The sequence below is a fragment of the Moschus berezovskii genome, chromosome 8 (genome assembly GCF_049115385.1).
Source record: "Moschus berezovskii isolate FMDL1 chromosome 8, NW_MosBer_1.0, whole genome shotgun sequence".
In the NCBI taxonomy this organism is placed as follows: domain Eukaryota; kingdom Metazoa; phylum Chordata; class Mammalia; order Artiodactyla; family Moschidae; genus Moschus; species Moschus berezovskii.
Window position 1 is genome coordinate 103,182,514 of NC_142467.1, and position 24,914 is coordinate 103,207,427.

Below are 24,914 nucleotides of genomic sequence, written 5' to 3' on the forward strand. Positions count from 1 at the left end.
AAACATGACAACAAACACAAATGTAGCTCAGGAAGTGAAAATATAGTGAATGTTTGAAAATGTTTTAAAAAGAAAGTGTTTTAAAAAGAAAATACAGCTTTAAGTCATCATTGTTTAACATACATCAAAAAACCAGAATTGAAAGAGACACATGTACTTCAATGTTCATTGCAGCACTGTTTATTATAGCCAGGACATGGAAACAACCTAGATGTCCATCTACAGACGAATGGATAAGAAAGCTGTGGTACATTTACACAATGGAGTACTACTCAGCAATTAAAAAGAATACATTTGAATCAGTTCTAATGAGGTGGATGAAACTGGAGCCTATTATACAGAGTGAAGTAAGCCAGAAAGAAAAACACCAATACAGTATATTAACACATATATATGGAATATAGCAAGAGGATAACGATAACCCTGTATACGAAACAGCAAAAGAAACACAGATGTATAGAACAGTCTTTGGGACTCTGTGGGAGAGGGTGAGAGTGGGATGATTTGGGAGAATGGCATTGAAACATGTATATTATCATATGTGAAACGAATCTGACATGGTTGGGGGCTCCCCTCCTCAACACTCTGTGGATTCAAGAGGCCGTTCCTTCTGGAAGTGTATAAACTAGCCTGGCATAGAACCTGCACACTGAATTTGCTAATTAAAAAATGAGAAACCAGAACTATAAAGGTGGCATAGAAATACAAGAAACCATTCTTAAGTGATCTTTTAAAACTTTGAACAGAGTTACAGATTTTACCATTTGTGACAAACTGGTATATATAATTTAACAAGAACCAAAAGAAAATTAGTATTGTGTGAATTCTGAAGCACTTTCAACATGTTGTAGGAATAATGTGGACTTTCTTGAGTTTTACACATTCATAAGTAAATGGTCTGTATCTCGTGCCTTTGTTGGCTTTCTGTGAGCTGTAGTTTCTGGGAGGTGAGCAACTCTCATTCCTGTAACTCTTGTATTTGTGTGCCTCCTTAATGAGGATTCAGTACGACTGTGGTGCTGTTGTCCCTCTGATAAGAATTCTAACTCTGTGTAAATCCCCAAAAGTCTATTACTTATTTTTATTTTATATTGTACTATATTTCATTGACAGTGTTGTGTTTGTTTTAGGTGTATAGCAAAGTAATACAGTTATATATATATATATGAATTAACAAAAGCAGTTCCCATCTTTTGATGGGGGTGCTCATGGTTTATAACATAAATGGCATTATTTTGAGAGAGGGATAACTTAGGTATGGCATTGGGTTTTTTTTTCTTTTTGCAGCCTGAGGTAGTTGTAAAATAATGTACCTTTTTACAACTGTGTATTTTATAGTATTATTTCTTTTGGTGAAATTTTTACTGTTAATGTTTTTGGCATTATGCTTTGTACCATTTATTAAATAAAAATTTTAGAAAAAAAATACATCAAAAAAACTGCACTAGATGCACAAAAACCAGAGAGAAAGAAACACAAGCATTATTACTTTGTTGTCTAGTCGCTCAGTCGTGTCTGACTTGTTGCTACCCCATGGACTACAGCATGCTAGGCTTCCCTGTCCTTCACCATCCCCTGGAGCTTGCTCAAAACCTACCACTAAATAAAACATCAAACCTAAAGAAACACACAGAAGGAAAAAATAAGAACTACAAAAGCAAGAAACAAAGAACATACTGGCAATAAGCAATACCTATGGATAATCTCTCTCAGTGTCAGCAAACTAAAGGTTCTAACAAAAAGACATGATTCTTAAGAAATTTTTCATAAATCTATGATACCCCACCAAAGAAATGAAATTTCCAAATATTTTTTTCCTCAAAGGTATGTAAGTTGTGGAGTAGGAAAAAGTAAAAATTGCCTGTGTATAACACTGAGTGCACTCTGGGAGTTGGTGATGGACAGGGAGGACTGGCATGCTGTGATTGATGGGGTCGCAAAGAGTCGGACACGACTGAGCGACTGAACTGAACTGAACTGGACTGAAAGAAAGTGCAAAAATTGTATAAATATGCTGAATCCAAAGAAGGAAAGAAAAATGGAAATTTTAGAAAATTCAAAAAAACCTCATGGCAAATAGAAGGGGAAAAGGTGGAAGCAGTGATAGATTTCCTTGTGTTGGGCTCCAAAATCACTGTGGATGGTGACTGCAGCCATGGAATCAGAAGATGATTGCTTCTTGGCAGAAAACCAACGGCAAACCTAGACAGTGTGTTGAAAAACAGAAACATTATTACTCTGCCAACAAAGGTCCTTATAGTCAAGGCTATGGTCTTCCCAGTGGTCACTTACGGTTGTGAGAGTTGGGTTGTAGAGAAGGCAGAGTGTGGAATAATTGATACCTTTGAACTATGCTGCTTGAGAAGACTCCTGATAGTCCCTTGGACAGCAAGGAGATCAAACCAGTCAGTATTAAGGAAGATCAATCCTGAATATTCACTGAAAGGACTGATGCTGAAGATGAAGTTCCAGTATTTTGGTCACCTGATGCAAACAGGTGACTCACTAGAAAAATCCCTGCTGCTGGGAAAGATCAAGGACACAAGGAGAAGAGGACATCAGAGGATGAGATGGCTGGGTGGCATCACCAATGCAAGAACACGAACTTCAGCAAACTCTGGGAGATGGTGAGGGACAGGCAGGCCAGCCATGCTGGAATCTGTGGGGCCACAAAGAGGTGGGCACACCTGGGTAACTGATAAACAACAGACTAAACGCTTTAATGAAAAGATATAACTCCTAATAAATTCTTCATAATTCTATGATACTCCATCAAAGAAATGGAATTTCCAAACATTTTTTATGCAAAGAGAGGAAAATGGTGGGTAGGAAAAAATAAAAACTGGCTATATATCAGACTGAGAATAAAGCTTAAGAAGAGCGCTCCTAAAATTCTATACAGATACTGAATTAACTGCAAGGAGCAGATTTTATTTCACAACAATCAAAGAACAATTTCTGGTTTTGATACTTTGAGCTATGTAATCCAGAGCACTAGTATAATTGGTTTTTTATACTTGGCATCAAATATAATCTCTTTAGACCCTCTCTTATATCTCGGTTTCTCAGACTGTAGATGAAAGGGTTCAGCATGGGTGTGACCACAGTGTACATCACAGAGGCAATTGTACTTGAATGTGAGCTGTGGGTAGCAGCAGAGCTAAGAAACACTCCTAAGGCTGTAAAATAGAATAGGAAGACAACTGAGAGGTGGGACACACAGGTGGAAAATGCTTTATACTTCCCCTGGGCTGATGAGATTTTACATATGCAGGAAACTATTTTACAGTAAGAGTAAAGGATACCAGCAAAAGGACCACCGCCCATCAGGACAGCTGCAAAATACATCACTATGTTATTAAGAAAGTTGTCAGAACTGGCAAGTTGTACCACCTGACTGAGTTCGCAAAAAAAGTGGGGGATTTTCACAAGTGGACGGAAGGACAATCGCAGCACCATTAAGCTGTGTAGCAAGGAATACAAGGCAATCAGCACCCAGGATATAAGAACCAAAAGTCCACAGAGCCGGGAGCTCATGATGACCATGTAGTGCAGTGGATAGCAGATGGCCACATACCGATCATAGGCCATCACACTCAGGAGAATGTCATCTAACCCTGCAAAGAGAATGTAAAAATACACCTGGGTGATGCAGCCTTCATAGGTGATACGTTTGCTTTTGTTCTGGATGTTCCACAGCATCTTTGGGATGGTGGTGGAGGTGAAGCAGATGTCTACAAAGGACAGGTTGGAAAGGAGGAAATACATGGGGGTGTGGAGGTGGTAGTCTGAGCTGATGACCAGGATGATGAGCAGGTTTCCAATCACAGTGATCAGGTACATGGAGAGGAAGAGCACAAATATGAGAGCCTGCAGTTCTTCTTCTGAAAGTCCCAGAAGAAGAAATTCTGAAATTCGTGTATTATTTCCTGATTCCATGTGGTGGAGGTGCCTACTAGAAAAAAGGAAAATACCATGACTTATTTGCACACAAACTGGCAAAATTCTCATAGTTGAAATACTGCAATTTCTATTTAGCCCTGAAGATCTTAATACCTTCTTTATAGAAAAGTTCTTGAGGGAGCACGGGAAGATGGCGGAGGAATAGGACAGGGCGGCCACTTTCTCCCTCACAAAATCAGCAAAAGAACATTTGAACGCTGAGTAAATCCCACAAAACAACTTCTGAATACTGGCAGAGGACATCAGGCACCCAGAAAAGTAGCCCATAGTCCTCAAAAGGAGGTAGGAAATAGTATAAAAGATAAAAAGAGAGACGAAAGAGGGAGGGATGGAGCTCCATCCCGGGAAGGGAGGCTTAAAAAAAAAAAAGAGAGAGAAGTTTCCAAACACCTGGAAACACGGGTGAGTCTGTGGCGAGCCTTGGAACCTCAGAGGGCCACATCACTGGGAGAAAAAAGACATAAATAATTAAAACCCACTGACTATGTGCCCAGAGGAAACTCAGCGGAGAAGCAGTGCAGACATCCGCACCCCCCACTAGCAGGCGGGGGCTGGGCAGGGAAGTGCCCCGGCAGCACTTAGAGAGAGGACCGGGCCTGAATGCCCCGAGGGCAAGCTGAGGGCGCTACCAGGAGGCAGCTAAGCAGACTGTGCAGCGAAAAGTCCCAACCTAAGACTCCACCAGCCCCGTTCACAGAACAAAGGACTGAGCAGACCAAGCCGGCTGTAGGCGGCCCAGCCCCCAGCCCCCAGTCCCTGCCGAGACAGGCAGGATGGGCGGCCAGCACCGCAAGGGGCAACCACGGCCCCAGAGAGGCTTCCCATACCAAGCTGCAGGCAGGCTTCATTGCTAACCAAGACTTCTTGGGTTTGGGCCAGTTGATATCTGCCTGAGAAGGTGCGCCGGTTGTACACCCAGAAAACCGAGTGGCAAGGACTGGGGAGGCGATAAGTTGCAGCGACCGCACTCGCCAAATGCCTGGTCACCTGAGCTGCTCGGACTGGGGAAGGCACAAAATGCAGGCCCAGTCAAGTCTGCGCCTTTGTGGAGTACCCAAGGACCTGAAACTGAGGCACTCAGACCTTGGAAGTGCATGCAACCCAGCGCCAGCCGCGAACAGCTCCCAGCAGAGCAACCTAGAACCTGAGCAGCATAAACAAGAGAAAGTACACACACCGCAAGTGGGAGCATTGCCAGAGTAGTCGAGACACTGCAAGCACTCCCACAGATGCCAGTGATATTTTTTAGCAGCGTTCCTCCCTCCCCACATCACGACTGATCAGGTGAGCCAAAAAACTGTCCACCACCGCCCCCTGGTGTCAGGACAGGAATTAGACACTGAAGAGACCAGCAAACAGAAGAGCTTTTACAACAGAAGGAGCTGCCTTGGAAGTAACAGAGGGAGAAGTCTTGAGCCTACTGCAAGAATAAGACTGAAAACCAGAGGCAGAGGCTTAAGACCAAATCCTGAGAACACCAGAGATCTCCTGTTCCAGGGAACATTAATTGATAGGTGCTCATCAAATGCCTCCATACATACACTGAAACCAGGCACCACCCAAGGGTCAACAAGTTTCAGTGAAAGACATACTATGCAAACTCTCCAGCAACACAGGAAAATAGCACTGAGCTTCAATATACAGGCTGCCCAAAGCCACTCCAAACCCATTGACATCTCAAACTCATTACTGAACACTTCATTGCACTCCAGAGAAGAAATCCAGCTCCACCCACCAGAACACGGACACAAGCTTCCCTAACCAGGGAACCTTGACAAGTCACCCATCCAACCCCACACAATGAGGTAACTACATAATAAAGATAACTCCACAAACTGGCAGAAGACAGAAAGGCCACCCCAAGCACAGCAATATAAGCAAGATGAAGAGGCAGAAAAATACCCAGCAAGTAAAGGAACAGGATAAATGCCCTCCAACACAAACAAAAGAGGAAGACATAGGGAACCTACCTGATAAATAATTTCGAATTTTAATTGTGAAAATGATTCAAAATCTGGAAAGCAAAATGGAGTTACAGATAAATAAAGTGGAGAAAAGTATTGAGAGGATGCAAGAAATGTTTAATACGGAATTAAAGGAAACAAAAAAGACTCAATATACAATGAATAATGCAATAGATGAGATCAGAAACACTCTGGAGGGAACAAACAGTAGAATAATGGAGGCAGAAGACAGGATAAGTGAGCTTGAAGATAGAATGGTAGAAATAAATGAAACAGAGATGGAAAAAGAAAAACGAATTAAAAGAAATGAGGACAATATTAGAGACCTCTGGGACAATGTTAAATGCACCAACAATCAAATCATAGGAGTCCCAGAAGAAGAAGACAAAATGAAAGACCATGAGAGAATACTTGAGGAGATAATAGTTGAAAACTTCCCTAAAATGGGGAAGGAAATAATCACCCAAGTCCAAGAAACCCAGAGAGTCCCTAACAGGATAAACCCAAGGCGAAATACTCCAAGACACATATTAATCAAATTAACCAAGATCAAACACAAAGAACAAATATTAAAAGCAGCAAGTGAAAAACAAAAAATAACACACAAGGGGATTCCCATAAGGATAACAGCTGATCTTTCAACAGAAACTCTTCAGGCCAGGAGGGAATGGCAGGACATACTTAAAGTGATGAAAGAAAGTAACCTACAGCCCAGATTACTGTACCCAGCAAGGATCTCATTCAAATATGAAGGAGAAATCAAAAGCTTAACAGACAAGCAAAAGCTGAGAGAAATCAGCATCACCAAACCAGCTCCTCAACAAATACTAAAGGATCTTCTCTAGACAGGAAACACAGAAAAGGTACATAAATTCGAACACAAAACAATAAAGAAAATGGCAACGGGATCATACTTATCAATAATCACCTTAAACATAAATGGGTTGAATGCCCCAACCAAAAGACAAAGTCTGGCTGAATGAATGCAAAAACAAGACCCCCCTATAAGTTGTCTACAAGAGACCCACCTCAAAACGAGGGCCACATACATACTGAAAGTGAAGGGATGGAAAAAGACATTCCACGCAAATAGAGACCAAAAGAAAGCAATAGTAGCAATACTCATATCAGATAAAATAGATTTTAAAACAAAGACTGTGAAGAGGGACAAAGAAGGAAACTACATAATGATCAAAGGATTAATCCAAGAAGAAGATATAACAATTATAAATATTTATGCACCCAACATAGGAGAACCGCAATATGTAAGACAATTACTAACAAGTGTGAAAGGGGAAATTAACAATAACACCATAATAGTGGGAGACTTTAATACCCCACTCACACCTATGGATAGATCAGCTAAACAGAAAATTAGCAAGGAAACACAAACGTTAAATGATACAATAGACGAGTTAGACCTAATAGATCTCTATAGGACATTTCACCCCAAAACAATGAATTTCACCTTTTTCTCAAACCTTTTCCAGGATAGATCACATCCTGGGCCATAAATCTAGCCTTGGTAAATTGAAAATAATTGAAATTATTCCAAGCATCTTTTCTGACCACAATGCAGTAAGATTAGATCTCAATTACAGGAGAAAAACTACTAAAAAAGCCAACATATGGAGTCTGAACAACACGCTGCTGAATAATGAACAAATCATAGAAGAAATCAAAAGAGAAATCAAAATATACATAGAAATGAATGAAAATGAAAACACAACAACCCAAAACCTCTGGGACACTGTAAAAGCAGTGCTAAGGGGAAAGTTCATAGCAATACAGGCACACCCCAGTTCAGTTCAGTTCAGTCGCTCAGTCGTGTCCGACTCACCGCGACCCCATGAATCACAGCACGCCAGGCCTCCCTGTCCATCACCAACTCCTCAAGAAACAAGAAAAAAGTCAACTAAATAACCTAACTCTACATCTAAAGCAACTAGAAAAGAAAGAAATGAAGAACTCCAGGGTTAGTAGAAGGAAAGAAATCTTAAAAATTAGGGCAGAAATAAATACAAAAGAAACAATAGCAAAAATCAACAAAGCCAAAAGCTGGTTCTTTGAGAAGGTAAATAAAATTGACAAACCACTAGCCAGACTCATCAAGAAACAAAGGGAGAAGAACCAAATCAATAAAATTAGAAATGAAAATGGAGAGATCACAACTGACAACACAGAAATACAAAGGATTATTAGAGAATACTATCAGCAATTATATGGCAATAAAATGAATAACCTGGAAGAAATGGAAAAATTCTTAGAAAAGTACAACTTTCCAAAACTAAACCAGGAAGCAATAGAAAATCTGAACAGACCCATCACAAGCACGGAATTAGAGTCTGTAATTAGAAATCTTCCAGCAAACAAAAGCCCAGGTCTAGACGGCTTCACAGCTGAATTCTACCAAAAATTTAGAGAAGAGCTAACAGCGATTCTACCCAAACTCTTCCAGAAAATTGCTGAGGAAGGGAAATTTCCAAACTCATTCTATGAGGCCAATATCCCCCTAATCCCAAAACCTGGTGAAGATCCCACAAAAAAAGAAAACTACAGGCCAATATCACTGCAGATGCTGATTGAAGCCATGAAATTAAAAGACACTTACTCCTTGGAAGGAAAGTTAGGACCAACCTAGATAGTATATTAAAAAGCAGAGACATTACTTTTCCAACAAAGCTCCGTCTAGTCAAGGCTATGGTTTTTCCCGTGGTCATGTATGGATGTGAGAGTTGGACTGTGAAGAAAGCTGAGCACTGAAGAATTGATGCTTTTGAACTGCGGTGCTGGAGAAGACTCTTGAGAGTCCCTTGGACTGCAAGGAAATCCAACCAGTCCATTCTAAAGGAGATCAATCCTGGGTGTTCATTGGAAGGACTGATGCTAAAGCTGAAACTCCAATATTTTGGCCACCTCATGCGACGAGTTAACTCACTGGAAAAGACTCTGATGCTGGGAAAGGTTGGGGGCGGGAGGAGAAGGGGACGACCGAGAATTAGATGGCTGGATGGCATCACCGACTCGATGGACATGAGTTTGAGTGAACTCCTGGAGTTGGTGATGGACAGGGAGAACTGGCGTGCTGTGATTCATGGGGTCGCAGAGAGTCAGACATGACTGAGCTACTGAACCGAACTGAACTGAACAGGCCAATATCACTGATGAACATAGATGCAAAAATTCTGAACAAAATTCTAGCAATCAGAATCCAACAACACATTAAGGAGATCATACATCATGACCAAGTGGGCTTTATCCCAGGAATGCAAGGATTCTTCAATATCCACAAATCAATCAGCGTAATACACCACATTACCAAACTGAAAAATAAAAATCATATGATTATCTCAATACATGCAGAGAAAGCCTTCGACAAAATTCTACATCCATTTATGATAAAAACCCTCCAGAAAGTGGGAATAGAAGGGACCTATCTCAACATAATAAAAGCTATATATGACAAGCCCACAGCAAACATCATCCTCAATGGTGAAAAACTGAAAGCATTTCCCCTAAAGTCAGGAACAACACAAGGGTGCTCACTCTCACCTCTACCACTCAACATAGTTCTGGAAGTTTTGGCTACAGCAATCAGAGCAGAAAAAGACATAAAATGAATACAACTTGGAAAAGAAGAAGTAAAACTTTCACTGTTCACTGATGACATGATCCTCTACACAGAAAACCCTAAAGAATCTACCAGAAAACTACTAGAGCTAAAAAATGAATACAGTAATGTTGCAGGATATAAAATCAACACACAGAAACCCCTTGCATTCCTATACACCAATAACGAGAAAATAGAAAGAGAAATTAAGGAAACTATTCTATTCACTGTTGCAACAAAAAAATATAATACTTAGGAATATATCTACCTAAGGAAACAAAAGACTTGTACGTAGAAAACTATAAAACACTTGTGAAAGTAATCAAAGAGGACACTAATAGATGGAGAAATATACCGTGTTCGTGGATTGGAAGAATAAATATTATCGGGGACGTGCCTCAATATGGACCCAGGGTATCCTCGTGATGAATGGCGTCGGCGTCAGCGAGAGAGAGAGAGAGAAAGAGAGAAACAGGGGCTGATAATTCCTTGGTTTACACAGGAAACCAATAAAACCCCAGCACGGGGTTTGCTCTGTTTACGAAGGCCGCAGGCGCCCTCTCTAATCACTGGAGACACCCCACCAGGGCACCCCCTCGAATGGGTCTTAGAAGCCAAGGCAGATAAGTAAATGCAGAGGGCCCAGCGCTCCAAGGGTCTCAACCAGAAAAAGGAGAATAGAGCAAAGGACGGAAAAAGAGAAAGAACAGCACAGGGAGACCAAGCTTCAGTGAGCAAGGCCCAAAACTTTATTTTCCAGTGCTGCTTTTATACCCTAAGTTGTGCACATAAAAAATAGAGAAAGGGAGGTATAGAGTCACGCCAAAATCACACAGGGTCAGCAGTCTTGACCCTTATCAGGATCAGGGCTTATTTTGGTATGTCTGGTGATATGCAAAAGTTTCAGGTGGTTTACATCATCTTCTGGCCAGGAGGCCTGCTAACAGTTTATGGCCCTCTCTCCTAACAAAGGTTCAGTTCACTTCAGTTCAGTCGCTCAGTCGTGTCCGACTCTCCGCGACCCCATGAATCACAGCACACCAGGCCTCCCTGTCCATCACCAACTCCCGGAGTACACTCAAACTCATGTCCACAGAGTCGGTGATGCCATCCAGCCATCTCATTCTCCGTCATCCCCTTCTCCTCCCACCCCCAACCTTTCCCAGAATCAGAGTCTTTTCCAGTGAGTCAACTCGTCGCATGAGGTGGCCAAAGTATTGCAGTTTCAGCTTTAGCATCAGTCCCTCCAATGAACATACAGGATTGATCTCCTTTAGAATGGACTGGTTGGATCTCCTTGCAGTATAAGGGACTCTCAAGAGTCTTCTCCAACACCACAGTTCAAAAGCATCGATTCTTCGGCGATCAGCCTTCTTCACAGTCCAACTCGCACATCCGTACATGACCACGGGAAAAAACATTGCCTTGACTAGACGGACCTTTGTTGGCAAAGTAATGTCTCTGCTTTTTAATATACTATCAAGGTTGGTCATAACTTTCCTTCCAAGGAGCAAGCGTCTTTTAATTTCATGGCTGCAATCAGCATCTGCAGTGATTTTGGAGCCCCCAAAAATAAAGTCTGACACTGTTTCCACTGTTTTCCCATCTATTTCCCATGAAGTGATGGGACCAGATGCCATGATCTTTGTTTTCTGAATGTTGAGCTTCAAGCCAACCTTTTCACTCTCCTCTTTCACTTTCATCAAGAGGCTTTTGAGTTCCTCTTCACTTTCTGCCATAAGGGTAGGGTCATCTGCATATCTGAGGTTATTGATATTTCTCCCAGCAATCTTGATTCCAGCTTGTGCTTCTTCCAGCCCAGCGTTCCTCATGATGTACTCTGCATATAAGTTAAATAAGCAAGGTGACAATATACAACCTTGACGTACACCTTTTCCTATTTGGAACCAGCCTGTTGTTCCATGAACAGTTCTAACAGTTGCTTCCTGACCTGCATACAGGTTTCTCAAGAGGCAGGTCAGGTGGTCTGGGATTCCCATCTCTTTCATAATGTTCCACAGTTTATTGTGATCGACACAGTCAAAGGCTTTGGTATAGTCAGTGAAGCAGAAATAGATGTTTTTCTGAAACTCTCTTGCTTTCTCCATGATCCAGCAGTTGTTGGCAATTTGATCTCTGGTGCCTCTGCCTTTTCTAAAACCTGCTTGAACATCTGGGAGTTCACGGTTCACATATTGCTGAAGCCTGGCTTGGAGAATTTTGAGCATGACTTTACTAGCGTGTGAGATGAGTGCAACTGTCCGGTAGTTTGAGCATTCTTTGGCATTGCCTTTCTTTGGGATTGGAATGAAGACTGACCTTTTCCAGTCCTGTGGCCACTGCTGAGTTTTCCAAATCTGCTGGCATATTGAGTGCAGCACTTTCACAGCATCATCTTTCAAGACTTGAAATAGCTCAACTGGAATTCCATCACCTCCACTAGCTTTGTTCGTAGTGATGCTTTCTAAGGCTCACTTGACTTCACATTCCAAGATGTCTGGCTCTAGGTCAGTGATCACATTATCGTGACTATCTTGGTTGTGAAGATCTTTTTTGTACAGTTCTTCTGTGTATTCCTGCCACCTCTTCTTAATATCTTCTGCTTCTGTTAGGTCCATACCATTTCTGTCCTTTATCGAGCCCATCTTTGCATGAAATGTTCCCTTGGAATCTCTGATTTTCTTGAAGAGGTCTCTTGTTTTTCCTATTCTGTTGTTTTCCTCTATTTCTTTGCATTGATCACTGAGGAAGTCTTTCTTATCTCTCCTTGCTATTCTTTGGAACTCTGCATTCAGATGCTTATAACTTTCCTTTTCTCCTTTGCTTTTCGCCTCTCTTCTTTTCACAGCTATTTGTAAGGCCTCCTCAGACAGCCATTTCGCTCTTTTGCATTTCTTTTCCATGGGGATGGTCTTGGTCCCTGTCTCCTGTACAATGTCACGAACCTCCGTCCAGAGTTCATCAGGCACTCTATCAATCAGATCTAGTCCCTTAAATCTATTTCTCACTTCCACTGTATAATCATAAGGGATTTGATTGAGGTCATATCTGAATGGTCTAGTGGTTTTCCCTACTTTCTTCAATTTAAGTCTGAACTTCGCAATAAGGAGTTCATGATCTGAGCCACAGTCAGCTCCTGGTCTTGTTTTCGCTAACTGTATACAGCTTCTCCATCTTTGGTTGCAAAGAATATAATCAATCTGATTTCGGTGTTGACCATCTGGTGATGTCCATGTGTAGAGCCTGGGCGCAACGAACGACGCAAAGAGGTGCGGCCGTGAGGAGCTACCCCACGCCTGAGGCCAGGGCCGGCGGCCGAGAGGAGCTACCCCACGTCCAACAGGCGGTGGCTGCGCGGGCGCAGGAGGGCCGAGAGGAGCTACTCCGCTTTCAAGGTCAGGAGGGGCGGCCTTGAGGAGATACCCCTCACCCAAGGTAAGGTACAGTGGCTGCACTTTGCTGGAGCGGCTGTGAAGAGATTTTCCACGACCAAGGTAAGAGAAACCCAAATAAGATGGTAGGTATTGCTAGGGGGCACCAGAGGGCAGACAAACTGAAATCATAATCACAGGAAACTAGCCGATCTGATCACATGGACCACAGCCGAATGTGGTCCACTGGAGAAGGGAATGGCAAACCACTTCAGTATACTTGCCTTGAGAACCCCATGAACAGTAACAAAGGGCAAAATGATAGGATACTGAATGAGGAATTCCCCAGGTCAGTAGGTGCCCAGTATGCTACTGGAGCTCAGTGGAGAAATAACTATAGAAGGAATAAAGGGATGGAGCAAAAGCAAAATCAATACCCAGCTGTGGATGTGACCAGTGATAGAAGCAAGGTCCGGTGCTGTAAAGAGCAATATTGCATAGGAAGCTGGAATGTTAGGTCCATGAATCAAGGCAAATTGGAAGTGGTCAAACAGGAGATGGCAAGATTGAACGTCGACATTCTAGGAATTAGTGAATTTAAATGGACTGGAATGGGTGAATTTAACTCGGATGACCATTATATCTACTACTGTGGGCAGGAATCCCTTAGAAGAAATGGAGTAGCCATCGTGGTCAACAGAAGAGTCCGAAATGCAGTTCTTGGATGCAATCTTAAAAATGACAGGATGATTTCTGTTCGTTTCCAAGGCAAACCATTCAATATTACAGTAATCCAGGCCTATGCCCCAACCAGTAATGCTGAAGAAGCCGAAGTTAATCGGTTCTATGAAGACCTACAAGACCTTTTAGAACTAACACCCAAAAAAGATGTCCTTTTCATTATAGGGGACTGGAATGCAAAAGTAGGAAGTCAAGAAACACCTGGAGTAACTGGCAAATTTGGCCTTGGAGCATGGAATGAAGCAGGCAAAGGCTAATAGAGTTTTGTCAAGAGAACGCACTGGTCATAGCAAACACCCTCTTCTAACAAAGTTTAGTTAGCTAGAAAAAGGCTTATATTCTTTCAAGGTGATTTTCCTAAAGTTAGGCACTATTCTCCAAAGACACATGACAATGTTACATGCCTATAAGGTAAGGGTGTAGTGAGCTACAAGAAAGGAATTTATTAACTTAAGATCTGATGTGGTGAAATCAAAGGCTACTACTTATTTTCTCTATATGTGATTAATATATTTCCAAGGATAAAATAGATAAACTTTGCAGCAAGCATTGATTCAACACTGAAATCTTTTTTAGTACTATTCTAATGATTTTAACTTCAAAAAATTCCTGTATTTTAGAATATTAGGCTTTCTGTCCTTGCATGTCTGGGAGGCTGTAAACAGTCACATTTGTAGTTGTAAGAGCTCGGACAACCTTGTCAGGCAAGTTAGAAAGCTATCAGAGGGGCTTGGATTGGAACACTCCTATTAAGCCGAGGAGCACTTTTTAACTACAGCTCTGAATTAATGTTTTCAGAGAAGGGTGGTTGGGGGGAGGCCCCCGTAAGTATTAGAGCACTTGATAAGAGGCGTAAGATAGTAAGGCAGTCAGACTCCGGTTTTCTTTGGGGTAGATGCTCAGGTAAGTCCAGGTGGTTCCTCGAGTCCTGATTAGCCTTTGCCCGTCAGGCCTCTTCCCCAATTGACCTTTGCAACGGGTAGGTTTTCCCTCCCTGGCTCCCAGCAAAATATTGTAAAAATGAGTATACTACCCAAAGTAATTTATACATTCAATGCAATCCCTATCAAGCTATCAACGATATTTTTCACAGAACTAGAACAAATAATCTCACAATTTGTATGGAAATACAAAAAACCTCGAATAGCCAAAGCAATCTTGAGGAAGAAAAATGGAACTGGAGGAATCAACCTGCTGGACTTCAGGCTCTACTACAAAGCCACAGTCATCAAGACAGTATGGTACTGGCATAAAGACAGAAATATACATCAATGGAACAAAATAGAAACCCCAGAAATAAATCCACACACCTATGGACACCTTATCTTCGACAAAGGAGGCAAGAATATAAAATGGAGAAAAGACAGTCTCTTTAACATGTGGTGCTGAGAAAACTGGTCAGCCACTTGTAAAAGAATGAAACTAGAACACTTCCTAAAACCATACACAAAAATAAACTCAAAATGGATTAGAGAGCTAAATGTAAGACCAGAAACTATAAAACTCCTAGAGGAAAATGTAGGCAAAACATTCTCCGACATAAATCACAGCAGGATCCTCCAAGAACCACCTCCCAGAATATTGGAAATAAAAGCAAAAATAAACAAATGGGACCTAATTAAAATCAAAAGCTTCTGCACAGCAAAGGAAACTATAAGCAAGGTGAAAAGACAGCCTTCAGAATGGGAGAAAATAATAGCAAATGAAGCAACTGATGAAGGATTAATCTCCAAAATATACAAGCAGCTCCTGCAGCTCAATTCCAGAAAAATAAATGACCCAATCAAAAAATTGGCCAAAGAACTAAACAGTCATTTCTCCAAAGTAGACATGAAGACGGCTAACAAACACATGAAAAAATGCTCAACATCCCTCATAATCAGAGAAACGCAAATCAAAACCACAATGAGATACCATTTCACACCAGTCAGAATGGCTGCTATCCAAAAGTCTACATGCAAGAAATGCTGGAGAGGGTGTGGAGAAAAGGGAACCCTCTTACACTGTTGGTGGGAATGCAAACTAGTACAGCCACTATGGAGAACAGTGTGGAGATTCCTCAAAAAACTGGAAATAGAACTGCCATATGATCCAGAAATCCCACTCCGGGGCATACACACTGAGGAAACCAGAATTGAAAGAAACACATGTACCCCAATGTTCATTGCAGCACTGTTTATAATAGCCAGGACATGGAAGCAACCTAGATGTCCATCTACAGATGAATGCATTAGAAAGCTTTGGTACATATACACAATGGAGTATTTTTCAACCATCAAAAAGAATGCATTTGAATCAGTTCTAATGAGATGGATGAAATCGGAGCCTATTATACAGAGTGAAGTAAGCCAGAAAGAAAAACATCAATACAGTATACTAACGCATATATATGGAATTTAGAAATATGGTAACCTTAACCCTGTATACGAGATAGCAAAAGAGACATAGGTGTATAGAACAGTCTTTGGGACTCTGTGGGAGAGGGTGAAGGTGGGATGATTGGGGAGAATGGCATTTTAACATGTATATTATCGTATGTGAAATGAATCACCAGTCCAGATTCAACGCATGATACAGGATGCTTGGGGCTGGTGCAGGGGATGACCTGGAGGGAGGATATGAGGAAGAAGGAAGTGGGAGGGGGGTTCAAGAAGAGGAACACATGTACACCTGGGGCGGATTCGTGTCAATGTATGGCAAAACCAACCAATATATTAATGTAAAGTAATTTGCCTCCAATAAAAAAAATTAAAGTTCTCTTCCAAAGTATACTCCATTTCATCTCTGACAAATAATTTTTGTTCCATTCTCATCACATTAGCAAAGAGCTCATATATTCTGAATTTCTAATGAGGTATTTCTTCATTTATCTGAGAAATGCATATTTAGTGATGACCCAGTAGAAAGTGCTGAAAAATAAACCTCTCACAATGCAAGGATGGTGAATGAGGATGTTCAAATAAAATATGATAGAATATGTCAGAAAGTCACACGTGCTATGAAGAAAACAAACCCAGGTATAAAGGAGAGAGTGGCAGGAGGTGTTATTTTGTCCTGAGTGTTCAGGGAAGAGCTTCAAACTAGGTGATGTTTGAAGATTCCTGAAGAAAGAGAGAAGCCTTTGTGACGGCAGAAGTGTGTGTCTGGCAGAGGGAGCTGCCACTGCTAAGGACCAGACAGAGATGCTTGTTCCACATGTTCAAGTGCAAACAAGGAAGCCAATGGGGAGAAGGAATAAGTAGAAGAGGGAGTGATTAGAGGTGGTGTCAGGGATGCTGAGGAACAAGGTGGCCTCCCTGCTACAGCTGAACCTTCAGCATGTAGACAGTCCCTCCTTGCATGTGGTTCCTCGCGCTTTATGAATTTAGTTTAAAACCAGCCTGTGAATTATGTCAGTTTCCCGACTTAGTTCCATCATTGACCAACTTCTGACCTCTGTATTATAAGTCATCTTAACATATGAGTACAGACGCCTCTGCTTTAAGAACCGGTCTCCCTTCACAAGGCACAGGCAAACACACACACAAACACACACACACACGATGTTCTTCTGGCTTGTGTTAGTATCAGAAATTTGTCACCCAGATCCACCCTCATTAGGCCATGAATGGCTACACATCAAGCTTGTTAGGTCAAATTATTATTCTCCAAATGAATGTATAATTTTCACCCATAAGTTCCAGGATTTTTAAAATTTGTGTGTTTTTTAATTGAAGGATAATAGCTTTACAGAATTTTGTTGTTTTCTGTCAAACCTCAACATGAATCAGCCATAGGCATACATATATCCCCTCCCTTCTGAACTTCCCTCCTATTTCCCTCCCCACCTCACCCAAATTCCAGTTTATAAACTTCTTATAGAACAATAAATTTGGGGTTCAGCTTTGGTAAGGCCAATTTCTTCTCTGTATTTAGAGCAAATGAAAAGCAAGAGAGAGAAATAAAAAAGAGAAATGAAATGGACTTATTCAAATTAAGAGGGAAAATCTCCAATAAACTCAAATGACCCCTGAGACAATGCAACAAAGAAAAGTTCCCTTGTTTCATCAATATTCCAACTCCAGTTGGCATGTCCTTGATGCCCAGAAAAAAGTAATAAAGAAAAGTATATATTTCCAAGGACATAACCAGAGATATATTCATGATGTGATATATCTTACAGTTTAAGTATCCCAAGAGAATAAGCAAATGGAATATAAACTACAAATTCAATTTCAGAAATAAATGAAACAAAAGTTGGATACATTTTTTATGAAGAGGTAAAATACTTCTTTTTCATGAGGAGTTTTTCTATTTGGTTACCTCAGTTCATAAATAAGATAATTAAACTTATTGTCTACTTTTACTGGAAGCCTTTTATGCCTCCCATTCCTTCTAATGGGACTTCTTTAGTGGCTCATTGGTAAAGAATCTGCCTGCAATCCAGGAGACCATGGTTCAATTACTTGGTCAGGAAGATCCCCTGGAGAAGGAAATTGCAACCCACTCCAGTATTCTGGCCTGGGAAATTCCATGGACAGAGGAGCCAGGAGGGCTACAGTCCATGGGGTCACAAAAGTGTAAGACACAACTTAGCGACTAAACCACCACCACCATTCCTTCTAACTGAGCTTCCTCTATTACCATTTTGTCATTGACGAGTGAAGGGTTCACTTTATTTTTAGACCTAAATAGATATACGAATATTAGGAAAACCACAAAATAACCACAGTGACCTCTGGCCTCTGGACTATGCAAACTGGTCTTCAGGAGACCTCAGGTACATGCTCCTGGCTTCTGTCCTCTCTGACCCTCTCCTGAAATGTGTGCAGAGCTCTCACCTGCCTGCAAATTGAGAGAGAAGGCTTTCCCAGTAGAAGTCCAAGTTCCGTTCTAAATGATTAATGATGCAGACAGAATTTTTGTACCTAAACAAGACAACAGGAAGGGATAAAATCAAGCACTGGCTCCCAGACAGATTCAGCAATCTAAATTAAGGACTAGATTTCACCACCCAAAGAGGCACAGGCTGAGACGCTGCAGCAGAGGAGATATTTACAGCTTCTTGTGTCAGCTCACATGGCATCTCTGGTGACTCAGTGATAAAGGATCCACCGGCAATGCAGGAGTTGCAGAAGATGGGAGCTTGATCCCCGGGTCAGGAAAATCCCCTGGAGGACTTCATGGCAACCCACCTCTCTGTGCCTGGAGAAACCCATGGAAAGAGTTGCCTAGAGGGCCACAGTCCATGGGTCACAAAGAGCTGGACAGGATTGAAGAGACTTAGCAAGCATGCACACATGTCAGCTATTTAGGCATATTTTCCTTTTGTTACTCCAGCCTTCAAGCACATGATTTCCCTTGGGGACACTGGGCTGGACACAATGCAATTATTTTTCTGTTGATTCTGTTACTAGGTGATTGCATTATAAGTTGGGTGATTCAGTTTTTATCACTCCTTCCCCTTTAATTCTCCTTCTTTCAAAGCACTAAAGATCTCAGAACCTCATCACATCCCTAAGATCTAATTCTTCTTTAAACCAAAACACAGAGGATTTGTCTTGATGAGGTCCCTTGGGACTTCAAAGTTTTGATTTGTGGTAGAGAAAAAAAAAAAAACAACACTCAAATCTTTAAAACTATTATTTCCCTCTTCAGAACCGGGCATAACATTGCTCCTTCAGTATAAAATTGTGGGTATTGTACTCCCTGGTTTTAATGCTAGTTTTTTCAAGCCAATTACTAGTTTATCAGATATATCAGAAGTCAACAGCTTCCCTTTAGTCTCTCATTATAAAATGTTTGTAACTATAAGAAAAATATTTATATGCTGATATGATAAGTAAAAATGTCTCAGTCATGGCTGACTCTTTGCCCCACATGGAATCCATGGAATTCTCCAGGGCAGAATAATGGAGTGGGTAGCCATTCCTTTCTCCAGGGGATCTTCTCAACCCAGGTATCAAACACAGGTCTCCCACATTGCAGGGGGATTCTTTACCTACTGAGCCACAAAGGAAGCCCAGGAATACTGGAGTGGGTAGCCTATCCCTTCTCTAACGGATCTTCTCAACACAGGAATTGAACAAGGGTCTCCTGCATTGCAGGCGAATTCTTTACTAACTGAGTTATCAGAGAAGCCTGATATGATAATAATATGACCATAAACTAGGCTTCCCAGGTAGCTCAGTCATAAAGAATATGCCTGACGATGCAGGAGATATTAGAGACGCGGCTTTGATCCCTGGGTCGGGGAGATTCCCTGAAGGAGAAAATGGCAACCCACTCCAGTATTCTTCCCTGGAGTATCCCATGGATGGAAGAGCCTGGCAGGATACAGTTCAACGGGTCGCAAGCAGTTGGACGCAACTGAGTGACTAACACGTGACCATTAAACTATCTGAGCAGCAACTGAGTGACTAACACGTGACCATTAAACTATCTGAGCATGTTATAGTGATTGTCAAGCTTAATTTTTTAAATAACGTGTTTTTTGAGGTAACACTTTTATGAACTCCATTCTCCGTTGTCAGATAGGAACTCAGAAGGATTTTATGTTATACTTAAAAGCACAAACCAAGTAAGGGCTGGAGTCTGGATTGAGGTCTCTTAGTTCTGGAACTCTGTCCCAGTGATTCTCAACCAGACATGATTTTGACACTGTAGATACATGGCAATATCTGAAGGGATGCTACTAATCTCCTAAAAACCACAGAACAGCACCCAGTACAAATAATTCTCCTACCCACGGCAGTGTAAAAACGTGAGAAATCCTATTCCAGACAAGAATATCTATAAATTCACTGTTCAAACAAATCACCAAGGTCTGAGGTTCAAATGCAAATTCAGATTCCTCAGGTCTCTAGTGGTCCAAAGGCTGTGTTTTTGATCATTTGAGCCTGAATATCAGATTCCAGTTCAAATTTTTTACACCCTGAAAAGAAGGGAACTTCTTTAACACTACCATTGGTGGTCCTTTGATACTTGCCACTCCAAATAATCTTTTCAGAGCCCTGTGTATGTCTTCGTACCTTAGGCTAGAGATGAAGGGGCTCAGCATGGATGTGATCACAGTGTACATCACCGAGGTGATTGCACTTGACTCTGAGCAGAAGGGCATGAGTAGCCACAGGGCTGAGGTGCACTCAAAGCCCATCCAATGAGACAAGGATACAGGTGAGAGTTGAGATGCACAGGTGGAAAGCACTTTGTACTTCCCCAAAGCTGATGGTATTCCAGATAGAGAGGAAACTATCTTAGAATAAAGGATTCCAGGTAAGACATTTATTGTTCATTCACTCAGTTGTATCTGACTCTATGTGACCCCATGGACTGCGGCACGCCTGGCTTCCTTGTCCCTCACAATGTACGTACTGGAGCTTGCTCAAACTCGTGTCCATCAAGTCGGTGATGCCATCCAACCATCTCATCCTCTGTTGTCCCCTTCTCCTCCTGCCTTCAATCTTTCACAGCATCAGCGTCTTTTTTAATGAGTCAGCTCTTTGCAACAGGTGGCCAAAATATTGGAGCTTGAGCTTCAGCATCAGTATATCCAGTGAATATTCAGGACTGATTTCCTTTAGGATGGACTGGTTGGATTTCCTTGCAGTCCAAGGGACTCTCAAGAGTCTTCTCCAACACCATAGTTCAGAAGTATCAATTCTTCAGTGTAAGGACTTCTTTATGTTCCTACTAGCACATCCATACATGACTACTGGAAAAACCATAGTGTTAACTAGATGGACTTTTTTTGGCAAAGCCCTTGCTTTTTAATACACTGTCGAGGTTTGTCAAAGCTTTTCTTCCAAAGAGCAAGTGTCTTTTAATTTCATGACTGCAGTCACCATCTGCAGTGGTTTTGGAGAATAAGAAAATAAATTCTTATAAGTATTGTATACTTATATTTCAGAAATAAAAAAAAAAAAAGAAAATAAATTCTTTCACAGTTTCCACTGTTTCCCCATCTCTTTCCCTTGAAGTGATGGGGCCAGTTGCCATGATCTTAGTTTTTTGAATGATGAGTTTTAGGAATGCTTTTTCACTCTCCTCTTTCACTTTCATCAAGAGGCTCTTTAGTTCTTCTTCACTTTCTGCCATAAGAGTGGTGTCATCTGCATATCTGAGGTTATTGATATTTCTCCTGGAAGTCTTGATTCCAGCTTGTGTTTCATCCAACCCAGCATTTCTCATAATGTACTCTGCATATAAGTTAAATAAGCCAAGTGACTTTATACAGTCTTGATGAACTCTTTTCCCAACTGGGAACCAGTCCATTACCAACCTGGAAAATTACAGTTTCAAATTACATCATCAGGTCATTAAGAAAGGTGTCACAATTAACTAGTTGGACCTCCTATTTGCTTTTACAGGAAAAGTACAGAAGTCCAAGAAGGTACAGAAGGACTTTTGCAACAGTGTTAATCCCTGTAACAAAGAATGGAGGGCACTCATGAACCAAACACCAGAACCAGCAATTCACAAAGGGTTGGGGAGCCGGTGTTCACAGTGACAGGATAGTGTGAAGTTTCACAGATGGCCATGAAGTGGTCATAGGTCTTTGAGGTCAGTACAATGCTGCCCAAATCTACAAAGAGTAGGTAAAAATATATTCATAGGTTATGGCTTTGCCTTCTTGGGATGGTGGTGAATGTGATACATATCTTCAAAAAACAGATTGGAAAAGAATTACATGGGTGTGTGGAGGTGGGAGTCAGAGATGGTGGTCAGGATAATAAGCAGGTTTCTAAGCACAGTGATCTGGTACATGGAGAGAAAATGTGCCAATATAAAGTGCTGCAGTTCTGGTTTCTCTGATAATTGCAGAAGAAGAAAATTTGAAATTCGTGTATCATTTCCTGGTCGCATGTGGCCCCCATCAACTTATTGATTTTTGTCTCTGATAATAGCCATCCTTACTGTGGAAGGTGTACCTCATTGTGATTTTGGTTTGTGTTTCTTTGAAGATTAATGATGTTAAGACTTATTTCATGTGTCTGTTGGCCATTTGTATGTCTTCCTTGGGAGAAAATGTCTATTGAGCATCCTCTACCCATTTTTAATATGGTTGTTTATTTATTTTTTTTATTTGAGTTGACTTAGTCTGATATATAGTTTAAGTTTTCTGTTTCTGCCTGTCAACTTGATCTTTTGGGTACTTTTGCCTTCTCATTTCAAGTAGAAGAGAACACTTCAACTTTGCTTATCAGACAGTTCTGGGTGCTGAACTCCCTCAGCTTTTCTTTATCTGGGAGAGCCTTTATTTCTTCTTCATATCCGAAGAATACTATTGCTGGATGGAGGATTCTTGGCTAGCAGTTTTTATATCACAATAGTTTGAGAATGATATTCCATTCTCTCTTGGACTGTGGAGTCTGTGCTAAGAAATTTGTTGATAGCCCAATGTGAGTATCTTTGCAGGGTGCTCATTTTTTTCTGGATACCTTTAATATTCTTTCTTTTTAATAACTTTTATTGAAATGTAATTGATTTACAATGTCATATTAGTTCCACATGTATAGCAAAATTATATATACATATATATTCTTTTTTAGATTCTCTTTCCATTATAGATTACAGATTATTACAAGATATTGAGTTTATTTCCCTGTCTTTAATTCCCTAGGTCCTTGTTGATTGCCTATTATATATATATTTATATATATATAATATATATATATTAGTATATATAAACAGCATTCTTTCACTGACTTTTTAAAATTTTTTATTTATTTATTTGTTTTATTTCTGGCTGCACTGAGTCTTCCTTGCTTTGCGGGGCTTTCTCTGGTTGTGGAGGTGGGGGGCGCTATGCTTCACCGTGGTGACCTCTCTTGCTGCAGAACACAGGCTCAGTAGTTGTGGTGCCCTGGCTTAGTGACTCTGTGGCGTGTGGAATCTTTCCAAACAAGGCATCAAACCCAGGGCCTGTTCCCACCTTGGCAGGCAGATTCTTGCTTACTGCACCACCAGGGACTTTTGACCGTTTTCATACGTGTGTTGGAGGTCTTTTGCACTGAAACATTTATGTGTCCTATACCTCTGTGGATATGTGCATTCTGTTCCTTCCCCAGACTTGGAAAATTCTCAGTTGTTATTTCTATACATAATCTCTCCATCCCTTTCTCCCTCTTTTCTGCTTTTGAGACACCAAGTATCCTTCTTACCTATTCTGGTAGGGCCAGAAGTTTCTCAGAGAATATCTTCATTGAAAAAAAAAAAATCTTAGTTCTGTCCTCACATCTAACCTGAATTGCTGGGAGCCAGCGAGGGAAATCCTACCCATGGCAAAGGTCAGTTGGGGAAGAGGCCTGACGGGCAAAGGCTAATCAGGACTCGAGGAACCCCCTGGACTTACCCAAGCATCTACCCCAAAGAAAACCGGAGTCTGACTGCCTCACTATCTTATGTCTCTTACCAAGTCCTCTAATACTTACGGGGGCTTCCCCCCAACCACCTTTCTCTGAAAACATTAATTCAGAGCTGTAGTTAAAAAGTGCTCCTCGGCTTAATAGGAGTGTTCCAATCCAAGCCCCTCTGATAGCTTTCTAACTTGCCTGACAAGTTTGTCCGGGCTCTTACAACTACGAATGTGACTGTTTACAGCCTCCCAGACATGCAAGGACAGAAAGCCTAATATTCTAAAATACAGGAATTTGTTGAAGAAGTTAAAATCATTAGAATAGTACTAAAAAAGATTTTAGTGTTGAATCAATGCTTGCTGCAAAGTTTATCTATTTTATCCTTGGAAATATATTAATCACATATAGAGAAAATAAGTAGTAGCCATTGATTTCACCACATCAGATCTTAAGTTAATAAATTCCTTTCTTGTAGCTCACTACACCCTTGCCTTATAGGAATGTAACTTTGTCATGTGTCTTTGGAGAATAGCGCCTGAGTTTAGGAATATCACCTTGAAAGAATATAAGCCTTTTTCTAACTAACTAACTTTTGTTAGGAGAGAGGGCCATAAACTGTTAGCAGGTCTCCTGGCCAGAATATGATGTAAACCACCTAAAACTTTTGTATATCACAAGACCTACAAAAATAAGCCCTGATCCTGATAAGGGTCAAGACTGCTGACCCCCCGTGATTTTGGAATAACTCTATACCTCCCTTTCTCTATTTTTCATGTGCACAACTTAGGGTGTAAAAGCAGCACTGGAAAATAAAGTTTTGGGCCTTGCTCACTGAAGCTTGGTCTCCCCATGCCGTTCTTTCTCTTTTTCCATCCTTTTCTCTATTCTCCTTTTTCTGGTTGAGATCCTTGGAGCGCTGGGCCCTCTG

At 41.1% G+C, this 24,914-nt stretch overlaps 1 protein-coding gene across 1 annotated transcript; it reads right to left on the reverse strand.

The window, feature by feature from the left end:
- Positions 1-2,994: 2,994 nt before the first annotated feature.
- LOC129558443 (olfactory receptor 7A5-like) lies at positions 2,995-3,957 on the reverse strand. The gene has a single exon (XM_055429601.2). The coding sequence runs from the start codon at positions 3,937-3,939 to the stop codon at positions 2,995-2,997; it is 945 nt and encodes a 314-aa protein (XP_055285576.1). The 5' UTR covers positions 3,940-3,957.
- Positions 3,958-24,914: the final 20,957 nt, after the last annotated feature.

What these genes read in the sequence shown, in the direction of transcription:
- LOC129558443 (XM_055429601.2), bottom strand. Translation starts at nt 3,939, where the DNA reads ATGGAATCAGGAAATAATACACGAATTTCAGAATTTCTTCTTCTGGGA.